The 13,531-nt window shown below is 37.3% G+C and overlaps 1 protein-coding gene across 1 annotated transcript in view; it reads left to right on the top strand.

Annotated features, from left to right (window-relative positions):
* The window catches only part of LOC149177582 (uncharacterized protein At3g06530-like), a 280,290-nt gene that overhangs the window by 128,671 nt on the left and 138,088 nt on the right, over window positions 1-13,531 (top strand). The window contains 4 exon segments of the mRNA XM_089420165.1: window positions 2,600-2,780; window positions 2,976-3,061; window positions 3,237-3,389; window positions 3,630-3,786. Coding sequence (XP_089276291.1) covers window positions 2,600-2,780; window positions 2,976-3,061; window positions 3,237-3,389; window positions 3,630-3,786 — 577 coding nt within the window.

Raw genomic sequence — 13,531 nt, 5'->3', positions numbered from 1 at the left:
CAAGTGTGAAGAATGTTTTGCAGTTCACCAAGCCTATTTATAACATGATTCGTTTTGCAGATACAATGTGCCAATGATTGGGGAGGTGTATGAGCAGATGGATAGCATACTTGGGCAAATAAAATATATTGTTGAGCCGAAAGATCCCATCTTGTATGTTCATATTCACAAACATGTGGTTAAAAGGTGAGATAATCTTAATGGTCCACTCCATGCCTTGGTGATGATGCATGTCCTTATGCCAAAATACTACTCTCCGTCTTGGTTGGTCAAACTTGCACCATGGGGTGGGGTTAGGAGGAAACCCCATTCCAATCCATAGGTACAAAATGGGTATAGGGTAGCATTAGATAAGAGGTCCTTGACAGGGAGGAGTGTGCTAGATTGCATGGAGAATTAAGCAAATACTTTAGTCAAATTGGAGCGTTTGGTTCTTTGCATGCTATTGATGACAGAGATAGAATGGATCCTGTTGAATGGTGGAACATGTATGGCTTCGGGGGCATTTGGCAAAATTGGCAATTAAAGCGATTTCATAGGTGGTTAATACTTCTTTTGCAAAGAGGTGTTGTAGCACTTATAGCTTCATTCGCAATGTCAAAAGAAAACCTCAATGAAAACGAGGCAGAAAACTTGGTTTATGTAAAGCTACAACTTGAGGTTGTTTACACATTATAGTGAGTGGGCTCGATATGAGAGAGCATATATCACTTGGGACAACAACCTGGAGGAGGACAATTTGGAGGATGGAGCCTTACATTTGGAACAATTGGAAGCATAACTTTTGAAAGATGAGGATGAAGCAACAACACTAGCATCAACAGCCATGCCACCCTCATCATCCACTAGCAGTGGTCAAGTTGCACCAGCTTTGCCACCACCTCCATCTGCAGCCTCACGTCGAGGTAGAGTGTCTTCTTGTTTTGGACATTGCCGTCCGACTACGCGGAAAGAGACTCCCAATAAACCGCGAGATAAGAAATTAGAAATTTCTTGTGGCAAGAAGAAAATGTAGTAGGTAATAGATTTACTTATCTTTTCTAGTTTCTAGTACTTTTTATAACTATAGGCTCTTTCATATTCATTATGATATTTTTTGTAAACAATATATGACTATTTAAGTTTGAGGTTTGAAGTTGGCAATTATAAGTTTGAGGTTTCATTTCATGTTTTGTATTCTTTGTTATAGTTTGGTAATGGTTACAAGTACAACTTTAGTGATGGCAAATATTATATATTAAATTTTGGAACTTCGAAACTTTAAGATTGATGAATCATGAGAATTGAGATGTTGTAACTTGTAACTTGTGGACCTGTGGTTGATGAAGATTATAGCTACTAAATGATTGATGTTATATGGTTTAGTCCATGTTTTTATGCTTTTTATAACTAATTCATCATTCTACATGCTTTTGTTGACAATATATGCATCAAAATATATATAAATCGCTCCTGACCCGGAAGCTTCTGAAAAATTTCGCTCCCCGCTCTTGCTCCTACTTCCTGCTTCCAAGCAGCCTTGGGTCATAGAGGTCCTTGATGAACTCCTTTTCAGACTGCTTGGATTGCTGCTACATGCATTACGAGCTTTTTGTGAAGCGACATTGCTCATTTCATTGCACCAGTTTTAGACAGGAATTGGCCCTGGACATTAGGAGAGACTCCGCTCTTCTCCAAATGACTGTTTGAGGTGTAGATTCTAGGGGAATTCATGTTAATTTAATGAGGAGAGATTATGTCACTGTTGATTATTTTGTTCTTCAGTCTCTGTTTGTTTTGCACTTTAGCTTCACTTGGAATTCTACCAATGGTGTATTTGACAGTCCAATGACATTCTTATTGTCATCTGTTGATATTGATATAAACCCTTTCTGCCTTTTAGAAAATTGGATTTGAGATTCATGATTACTTTGACTTCTACGTTTATTTCATTTGATGATATCTGTCCACTGTCAGCTATATAACCAGTGATGTTATACAGCTGGTTTACCATCCTAATCACAGTTAACACTAATCTATACGTCCATTCTTATAGATTACTATGGTAGTTATTGTTTGATATTGTGTTCTGCATTCTAAGGGTGTACATAGTAGCAAACGGTTCGCCAAGATCTTCCCAAATTAGTTCTAGTAAAAGAAAATTTGCTTGCACTTAATTGCAAGTAAATATCTATTCTTTGCCTCGAGTTGTATGTGTTAATCACAGTTATATTGGGAGACTGGTTGCCACGCTTGGCAAGTTTTCTTATTCCAGACACCTAATGCAATTCTATCTTGAATTCTACATAGAAAGTGGCTCACAGTTGATTGCTTTTCCTTTGTTTTTCCATCTATTATGTTGGATGGTTAGAGTAAGCAAGTGCATTTGATAATTTGCTCTTTTTGGTAGGCATTTCTTTACATGACGAGTAAACTATTTACAATCACTGAGAAATTATATCTGTTTTTGTTTGTTTGTTTCTTTAGGTGAGCCTTCCTTGAATACTTATATTAGTACAGGTCTTGCAAAGTTGGCTTTGCATCAAAGATTTTATTTCATCCTTGTGGGATTTGTTGTGTCATAATTCATGTGAAGATGACCAAAATCTTGTCTGTGTAGAAACCTGCTGAGGATTGGTACATGTCCATAAACATGAAGATCGTTAGAGCTTTGTCTGATGCCTTGATTGAAAATTTGGAGACCTGCTTGCCTTGGCTTATTGAATGTTGTAGAGAATCTGGGAGAGCCAAATCACTGCTTTACCTCATTCTAATACATTCATTCATGCAGCAAAGAGAAGGTATTATACTACTTTTAGTTTTAGTTGGAGGTTGATTTTATGTTCAGTAATGCAGAGATGAATTGCTTATTTCTATATCTTATTACAAGCCACAGTTTACAAATTTATTTCATCTACTAAAGCTATTCTGAAACATGCTTATTGAATTTAATGATTTCATTTGCCTGTGTATTCAACTTCTGGATGCATGACCAGCTGAGTTCTGGCACTTACTTAAAGGATGCCTCCCATTTCTAAAACAAGAATGGTCTGATATGGATAGTGAGGAAACAGTTATCCAGGTTAGAAACATTCTCTTATAAGTAATTGATTTAGGGAATGATATGTTCTTGAGCTTTTATGCCTGATTCCAAATTTCCTATTAAGTCTCCACTTTGTTAGATGAATAATATATTGAGGATGGACTCATTGGTGAATCTTGATTGTACAAACAATATTTTTGCTGTTTTGTAACAGATAAAGCCCAAGGAGATCAAGACTTTTTTCTGTCAGCCTAATCTCTATAAGCATATTGAGTCTGAAAACCAAGCTGTTCGTGGGAATCTTTTGATTGCAATATTTTGGAGTTTGCTGAAGAATATTCCAAAGAAATCTTTTGAGGATTCCAATGTGTGTACAGTTAGAGCTAATATAGTTGGAGATCTAGGAAAATTTATGTTTATTTATCAAATGGATAATACTGCTCAATCAAAACTGATGAATTTGGATAGGCTTTCATTGCAAGTTTAATGTTTAGCCAAGCTTTTGATTGCATTCTTTGTTCTGCATGAAGACTCGGGAAAAAATGAGTAATTTTTGTTTATATAATCATAACAATTCTAATTTATAACATTTTATCTTGTTTGGCAGAATGGATACATGGACAAGATGAGTGTATTTGAGGATCTATTTGTGCTTTTTGCCATGTCATCATCTAAGAAACTATTGAAAGAACATATTCATTTAATTGTGACCTACAGCAGACTCCCGGCAGTACCTTTCTTGTCAAAATTTTTTATGGAAGAAGGTTTATTCTTTTCCCTCCTGGTTTGTTGTATTATCTCTTCCCATTTCCTCCTTTAGTAAATTGTTTGACTTGCAACAATCTGTAGTTGTCAATTTTATGTATAGTATTTTATCAATATTTGAATTTTACATGAGTGAATGAGATAACTTGGCTTTTATTTAAATGTTGACTTGTGTTCTTTTTTTTTGTTCCTTAGTAAATACCAATTTAGAAAGGTTCCAATTCCAAAGCTTGGAACAGGACAGATAAAGTGCATGGATTTATTATTTGCTAATTATGTCCTTTGGTATATCTATTAGAGATGGAGAACCCTTTTATTATTGCCCTGGGTGTATAAGCTGTTGTGTTATGCACAACCCATTACTCCTTTTGAAGAGAACATCTTTCATTCTATAATACATTTCCTGCTTAAATATCGAATACATAAAGTTTGTAGTTGGATATGTGGTCGGTTCAGAATCACATGTTATAGATTTTGGTATTATTCGGCTGTACTACTTTTTTTGACATTAAAGTTGCTGATGCCATGTTCAAGCTTTTACCACATAAAGAGGGACGGAAAACATGTGTTAGCCTGAGGAAAGGATTGCAATATACTCGTATTTATTATATCCATGTTACGAGAAATGTGAAGCATGAAACAGGTAAAGTGCAGGGAACCTAAAATTACAGGTTTTGCTGCAAGAACTTTTGAGAGATTTTTTAAAGCTTCTTTAGGCTTTTTATTGTATACGAAAAAATAAGTGCCACCCTAACCCCCCTACTTTAGGTTATCCAGCAGTCAGTCAGTTGATGTATGTGGCCATCCACTTTGAATAAGGCCCATTCGATAGTAGTGGATATTATTTAATGTAAAAGGGTCCACTTTATAAGGCCCACCACTAGGTTGTTGGTACTATGGTACCCATTAGTGATGGGAACACACGTCTTTAGGGTTTTGTTATTGAGAATCTATCTAACTAGGTAGGAGGCTGTTGAATATTTTGCCGTGTGTTTTTATATTTGGAGCTTTGCTTAGTGAACATTGCGTTCGTTCTTCTGATTATCATATTATTGGTTTTTTTTAATGTTCCATTGTATTGTTTCTTATATCTGGTTTTCTATAATTATACTCTCTATATAGCTGGTTGTGTTTCAAGTTTAAGGATAAAGGAACACTACAAGTGCTAGCAGAGCTCTTTCTTAAGCTAGCACAGCTGCAATTTCTAGCAGATTTTTTTCTAGGTCAGATATGTGCTTCAACATCATTAAATAACACAGAGGTCTGTCATTTAGCTGGTGACACTGCAATTGCGGCAGAATACATGCAGAAAATACAAGTGCTGTCACTTGCACACCCTTGTAGCCTCTGTTGGCACCCTTTCGAGCAATACCACATCTGACAACACCAATATATGAAATTTTCTTCTACGTACTTTCAGGTGTATTGGAAGCCCTTTAGGCACACTTGAAACTAGCCTTATATAAAGCTATAGCCATCCAATTGCTATATCATATTGAGAACAACACTTGGTGAGATCACTCTCGTTTATTGGGGTATTGGGTAGTACGGCTAAGGGTACAGTCTATCCTATTTAGTTGGTGCTGTGAAAGATTCGGTCGAGTACTATTGTTGGAAACCCTAGGTATATCAAAGAGCTATAGCACTTAACTCCTTTGTCCATAGGACCTTGCAAACCCTGACCTTTGTAGTGGGCCCACAAAAGTTCTACATCTTTGTATCTAGAGAGAATTTGGAAATTTTGTTAGCACAATAATATTTAGGGAGTAACACTTCACCATCATAAAAGAGATTAGATTTTGCATTGTGAGGGACCTATCTCAAAAGATTCCTTGCATCGTGTTGATCACTTGGGTCTACCTCTCAAGTAACCCTTTTTGTTATAAATCTAACCCAGAAAATATATGAGAATAGAAATAAACCCAAGAATAACAAGATCTGACTATAGATAGAAATGATTCACTTTATTGATATCAAACCCTTAAAGTAGGGCAACACCATACATTCACTCCTTAAGGAAGGAGAACACTCCACAAGTCATATGCTTGTTCATACAATAATCCTTGACATCTCTCTATGTGGAGTCTCTAGCCTCTATATAGGCCTCATACATACAATACCATGGATCATTACCATGGTTCCCTCATACCATCGACTAATACCATGGGCACATTACATAACTACTTGGTGGTCCTTTACATGATATGGGTTAACCACCTTATTTATTACTATGGCCCATCCCCTTATTGCATTATTACCTTGGGTACCTCCCTTTGTACCCCATATTATCCCCTCTAGGTATATAACATTCCATCCTCCTTAGCATGTTTCGTCCCCGAAACATGGGAAGAACACAAATAATAAGATCTACTCAAAAGAGTAGTCCACTGGTACCATGCACGTGCATCTAGCCATCCAAGAGAAAGGTGAACCCTCGATCTCGCTGGTGCCTCGCTCGCTTGAGATGGAAGTTGATCGTGGCCGCTTTTCTGTGTTGATGTGTAGTAGGTGGATCTTTGCTCCGCTCTATCTGTCATGCGGGTGTTGTTGTCTTGCTGGGTGATGTGGGTGATGGTATGTTGAAGTTTTAACCCACGGTGTCTTTTTCTTTAATTCACCCTTTACTGGAGCCTGACTGTTATCTGGTGCATGCTGTGGTGCCTGCTGTGGTGCCTTAACTTCCAATATTACTTCAACCACTGAGCCCTCATCTGATGTATTCGCACCTGTAACCTTTTCTGCTTCAGCCTCTGTTTGTGTTTGATTTTCAATCATCATTGGCCCATCATATGATATGTCAGTCCCTGGAACATCTTCTGCTTCAGCCTCCTTGGACTCTAACTGTTTATTAATGGAAATATCCTGTAAGGTAATTTTCTTCTTTTTATACCAGAGCTTCAGGAATTTCTTCTGCACATTAATATTGATAGTACCCACCTCTTCCATCCAAGGGTATCCCAAAACAACATCCATATTAGCCATATCTGAAGCATAAAAATTAGAATGCAATACATAATTGTTCATAGAAATCTTCAAATCTTTATAAACTTGAACATCTTCATTATCAATATGTGCGGTTTCAATGTGTTTTGCTGGAACTTGCAATCTTCTTGCCAAATTAACACTTATAAGATTTTGCTTGCAACTAGGATTTATAGACACAACGATTTTCTCCTTCTGAATCAATCCATGAACCTGCAATAAAGATATACCAGTAGGAAATAACTCCACATGTTTCTCCTTATCTTGTTTTCTAGTATGAGACCATCAGTCTAAAAGAAATTTTTCAAATTCTTCATCAGGCAGGTTGTAACACTTCTTTTGGTTAAGTAATCCCCATCATGTGGCTGCATCATCTCTAAATAGTTGCACTACAAACCATTTCCAATTGTTTTTCCATAACCTCTTTTCTTTTATGTATTCTTCAATAGTAGGACCATTATCTTTTCTTGTAAAATATAGAACCACCATGAAGAAGGTTTTAAAAAAAGTCACTTGGTGAAAATTTGAAATGGCCACAATTCCGTCAATATTGCTCAGAATCCCTATTATGACCTGTTTTTGGAAATGGAACAATCATTCTGCATCTTCCCATGTGGTATAAATCTCGATCTAGGTACTGGAATTTCAGATTTGCGCTGCAACTCTCCTGCCGTCACCAAAAATTCTGAAAACAGAGCTGATTTTAAATCAGCGATATCTCCCCCATCCAGACTCCAATTTCACTGATTTTTTTTTGAAATTGGGTATTTTTTCACAAAGAATCCAGATCTGCAATTAGATTTTGCAGATTTTGCACTAGGACGTCTAGATCTGCGCCGCAAATTCGCTGCCCCGAAAAATTGTCTGCAACACCATTGATTTTTAAATCAGCGATATCTCCTTCATCCGGATTACGATTCGACCATTTTTTTTTTGAAATCGGGTATTTTTTCACATAGAATCCAGATCTGCAATTAGATTTTGCAAATCTTGCACCAAAACGTACAGCTCTGATCTGCAAACTCACCGCCCCCAAAATCTTGCAAAAAATAAATAAAATTCTTCACTTTTTTGCCCAAGAAAGTGCTCTGATACCACTTGTTATAGATCTAACCCAAAAAATATATGAGAATAGAAATAAACCCAAGAATAACAAGATCTGAATATAGATAGAAATGATTCACTTTATTGATATCAAACCCTTAAGGTAGGGCAACACCATACATTCACTCCTTAAGGAAGGAGAACACTCCACAACCCATATGCCTGTTCATACAATAATCTTTGACATCTCTCCATGTGGAGTCTCTAGCCTCTATATAGGCCTCATACATACAATACCATGGTTCCCTCATACCATCGACTAATACTATGGGCCCATTACATAACTACTTGTGGTCCCTTACATGATATAGGTTAACCACCTTATTTATTACTATGGCCCATTCTCTTATTACATTATTACCTTGGGTACCTCTCTTTGTACCCCATATTATCCCCCTAGGTATATAACACTTTTAATGTGGAGTCGACAATATAATGATTTGTGATATATCTAGATAGCCTCGTTGCAAGCCATTGATTGTAGTAAGATAAGTGGGGAATAGGACTTTGCCAAAATCTTAGGTGGGCCCATTGTCTAGACATGCAATATGGAAAATATAGAGAACCTAAAGTAGTCTACTTGCTCATAACCAACCTCTTGAAGCTAGGGTTTCTAGCATTAAGTTTTCACTCAAAGGTATGACCACCGCAATGAATAGGCAAGGCTAGGTGTTGGTGCTGTTAAGTTCTTGCTTGGGTATTAGTATACTAGATCTAGACATTGATCCAACCAAGAATCCTAGCCAATGAAGTGTAGATTGCTCAAACACTCTTGCTGAGTAATCCCTGCCCATAATTTCAATAAGAATTTGTGGCATCGCTTTCCAAAGGTCCGCATTAACCATTTTGATGGTTCTGATCCTTCGGGTGGGCTACCCAAATGGAACACTATTTCTCCCACCATGGCACCACTGATTACCTATGGAGACTATATTTGGATTTAGAACATTAGAAGTGGTGGAAAATGTATGTGAGAGCTTATGGAGGCTTCATTGCCTTGACGCAGTTTGTGTACGTCCTTTATATATGTTTTGAGCATGATACTCACTATTTGGTACAACTAATAAAATTCTACGAAATTGGCACAATTATTGACCATATTTTCGCCTCTAAGCATTTGGATATCTAATTATTTTTTTAAAGAAAGTTTCATTTGTCATCTTAAGGAAGCAATTGAAGAAAACATCATGATGCAATAGCCAAAAACATGGTTGGAAGTTTGGGACAGAGACAAAGAAGCTATGATGATGATTGATGCTCAAACCAAGAAACCTTTGTCCACTCCTACCCCTAATCCCCCTTTGGTGATAGTAGCTAACATTCCAACTAACAACTAGTGAGAATCCACAAGCGATATCTTGGGAGAGATGGTAGAGCATCAATGCCTTCGCCTTTGCTAAAATTGTGAATAGTGATATTTGAAAAGGCTCAAATGTTAAGAACAAAAATTATTTGAAATAGATGTATTGCTACAAGAAGACTGATGCATCTGCTAAATACACTCTTGAACTAAATTTGGATGATGCTACTACTAGATTTGGATTTGGACAAGGAAAATAGTTTACAAGCTCCTTGCAAGGAACCCTAAATTTGTTGAAATATGTAACTAGTTTCGGCCTTCATAATGACATGTATAATCACGTTTTTATGTATTTTGTGTAAAAGAGAAAAGTAAATTTATTGTCATTTTTGAGGCATGGGTTTCATGCTCAAGGAAAATTTATTTATAGGTCAAGCACCCAACGAGTGCTTCTAGGGCTTGTCATTGAGTGTACAAGTCAATTGAGTCATTGTCATGTATGGAAGACCATTTTTGGGCATGTTACATTTTGCAAAGAAAATTTATGTAAGTCAGAAGTGTCAAATAGACCCACCAAGACCTTGTCATGATCAAAAGAACAAGTCGACCTTCATTAGTGGACAAGTTGGCCGAAAGGCATCAATTCGACTGAAAAAGAAGCCTATATATAAGAAGACTTTGACCTCATTTGAAGATAATCCAATTAGCTCTCAAAAAGTTCAATCTAAAAGGAAAAGAGGACGAGAAAGGAAGCCAAATACCTAACAAAGAACGAGAAGGGGAAAGCGACGATTTGGGTTTGTCTTTGGGCTTCTATCCTTCACACGTGCGAGATAATCAAGGCATCTATTGCAGCAACTAAAGATCAGAGTTGCAGAAGAAACCGTTGGGGGTTGAAGTTGCAAAAGTCACTGGGGTCGAAGTTGATAGAGAAAAGAAAGTTCATGAAGAAGGAAAGATTGACTTGGTCTTGGAGGGGACTTTGATAAGGGTCCTAGGTCTTGGAATTCGTCATTTGAAGTTCTATAAGAAGAGAAGAGTTCTTGTGGGTTTTCCTCTCAAGACAATAGGACTAAAATTTGCATATAAACGATATAACCATTACTCCTTTCTTCTCCTTCTTCAACTTGTAGCTTGATAAGGGAGGCCTTTTCAACTTGTGCGTTGAGTACCTATATTTGTTCCTTTTGCTTCTCAATCTCAATCCTACTTAGTTCAGTTGAAGAGGTTTCCAATTCCTTTTGCTTTTGGTCAACTGCGGATATGTATCTTTGATCAAATTCCTTCCTTCCAATTTCTGCTTCCTGCATCTGTTGTTTGAGCCTACTAATCTCTGCAAAGGTTGTGTCGAGTTCTTCTTGCTTCTGTTGGACTTCTCACTTGAGGTCTAGTGTCTCTGTATTCTTGACTTCTTCCAATTGAGTTCTAAGATTGCTAATCATCTTCTCAGAGTCTTCATTTTCCTTGATGAGTTCTTTAGCACATACTTTTGTTGTTTCCAATTCTACTTCCAGAAATTTTTCCTTTTCCCTTTTGGCTTTTGAGTTCTTTTATCACCCTGATCACCTCATTTTTTTCGGTCTTACTCATTCCTTCAACTTCTTCACTATCATCATTAAGATTTGCATGATTTTCAAGATCTATATCTTGACCTCCATGCTTCTTTGAGTAGAGATTATGGAGCCTTTCCAAAAGAATTTTGGCTTTTGAACATTGACCAATTTTAACTTTACGAAATTTGGCAAAACATCAAGAGTGACATTCATGGCTTTCGAATTGTCATACATCATGAGCTTGCAAATGGACTTCCATTCTAGATTCCTATGTCCAATAATTATCTGCATCAAATTCGGGAGTTGGTGCATAATACTGATTTTCTTTAGATGTTACTATACCTGTACCTTCTTTTGCATCCTTGGAATTCTTGGCAACTTGCTTCTTTGACTTTCCCATCTCTATGCTCTGAGATCTGCCTTCCAGCAGTTAAGCTGTTACTGAAGGAACAAATGCTCTGATACGAATTGTTGGAAACACTGGGGGGGCGGGGGGTGAATCAATATTTCTTAGCACTATTTAATATTTTTCAGAGCATTAGTTAATTTTCAGTTATTATTATTGTTCTTCTTCAGATGATCATAAACAATAATTAACAGTAGACAAAACCATACAAAAATGTAGAAAGATAAAACAAAGGACACAAATATTTTTAGGTGGAAAACCCCCTCTGGGTCAAAAACCACCGAATGCTTATCTAGTGATTGTCTTCTCTCTTTAAAAGAAGTATTAATTACATGAAGATTTCAGTTACAGTTGAGGGATGCGTCAACCCCTAATTCACAGGCCACAACCTGTAGGAGGCTACTATACCCTAATATCTTGCTGCAACTAGAAGGACGCCCCAACGCCCTGTAGATCAAGCTACAACCTGATGAGTGCCCCAACACTCTGTTTAGCAATTGTTGTCATAAAGGATGCTTCCCTTCCTTGTCAGTTTATTAGCCACAACTGAATGGACGCCACAACGCCTTGTGCAAGCCACAACTTGCCCTAGCACCACCCTGCCGCCCTGAAGTGTTCTCAGGCCACAACCTGAAGGTGACTCCAATCCCCTACCTTGCACCACCTTGTCGCTCTAACGAGATAGAAGACCACATTTCACAATTTTCAGATTGGATCCTTTGTACACTGAATCAATGTAGAATAACTATAAGGAAAGTGTAGAATATATTTCGAATCCTGGTAGCTGCTGATCACTGTTCCCACAGACTGGTCGCTGCACGATGCTACACATATCACTGTACAACTGTACATCACTATCCCTATATATCACTATCACTGCACAATTGCCATTACTATTACTGCAAATCACTGTATAATTGCTGGCTACCACTGAATATCACTTCACGAATGAATAGTCATCAATGCTATCATCAGGTTGCACATGATGTTGCAACCATCTGGCACTACTAGCAAATGATGGCATAACGCAAGGTTTGTTAGGTCATCCCGATGCCCTGCAATCAATGTTCTCAAGTTCTGTCCCCAGAAAGCTACCAACATATATGTCAACACACTATTTGATTGGTCAAGCCCTGCTATCCATTTTCTTCAATGTGTTGCACAACTGGATGATATTACCTTCAAAACTTGCTATCATGTAAAATCGTGTCATTATGATAGTACACCCTCTAGGTCATTATTACAAATCCCTAGGTCATCACTAGTACAAATTCCTAGGTTATCGCTGTCACATATCTATGTACCACAATCTATGTGTCAAGCCAAAGTCAAGGTGTGTCACTTGCTGTAGATCACCTTATCACTGTATAAGGGATATAAATCTCTTTACTGTCATCAGACTCTAAGACAACCACGATAATTTGTTTACAATAGTCACATTAACGCTGTCATACTAGATTCAAATCTGAACAAATTGTCAAAGCAATTTTCACCATAGTGGATGTCACGATGATGTCAAGTGTCATGTAACCAATCAAGTTCATTATTGTCTTTCAAAGTCACGACTTTAAGTCATTTTGTCACAACTGTCAACCTATTGTCAGGATATCAATCCATTGTCACATGCAGACTGCAGTCACTGTTCAATAGTCATGTCAAGGTTATGTAATCAAACTATGCCACTTGCTGTCCCATTGCATACATCACTAGCCAAAGAACAATGTAAATCATTAGCAATAGTCAAAGTCAAACAAGGTGCTGACATTAAAGGTCGCTTATCCAAATGTCAACAATTTATCATTGTAGGTCAACAATTCTGTCTGGCTGTTGTCATATTGCTTCAATTTAGGTCACTGTACAATACATAATTTAGTTTTCATTAATGTTTCAGTAGCTCACAATGAGATCACAGGGAGTCACTATTTAGGGTCATTGTAAAAAGTAATGTCTCACCAATTTATCACTATTTTGCAAGCCTGAAAGACATCCATTTTTTTTGTTTTTGTTTGTTTTTAATTGCAAACATGTGATAAAACATATTACAGTCACATAATAGAACTTAGAGGTTGCCCTAGAGAGCATCCTCTGCTTGTACCAAAATGTTTTCATCAAGATAATGAACCCTTCAACCAAATTAACCCTTCTCTCCTACTGAACGATGCCATAGCCGCTTAGAATAGAACAATGGTTTAAACTTCCTGGATTGAAGCCCTAGAACGCTGAGTGCTGTAGAGGATTGAAGACCGAGTAGGGTGTTCAATTACTTATCTTAGATCTTGAACAAGAAGGGCTGAGGTATGGCTGAAGCCTTAACGAATCCCCCCCTCGAAAAAATTCAAGACATACCAAAAAGAAAAAAAAACTTTAAGTCCGACCAAAATAGGCTTGTGGAAACCTTG

The sequence above is a fragment of the Pinus tabuliformis genome, chromosome 4_1 (genome assembly GCF_031772625.1).
Source record: "Pinus tabuliformis cultivar Carrire ecotype Pingquan chromosome 4_1, CPIR1, whole genome shotgun sequence".
NCBI classification, from domain to species: domain Eukaryota; kingdom Viridiplantae; phylum Streptophyta; class Pinopsida; order Pinales; family Pinaceae; genus Pinus; species Pinus tabuliformis.
The sequence above is the reverse complement of the archived record's forward strand: the minus strand, read 5'-3'. Positions and strand labels throughout refer to the sequence as shown.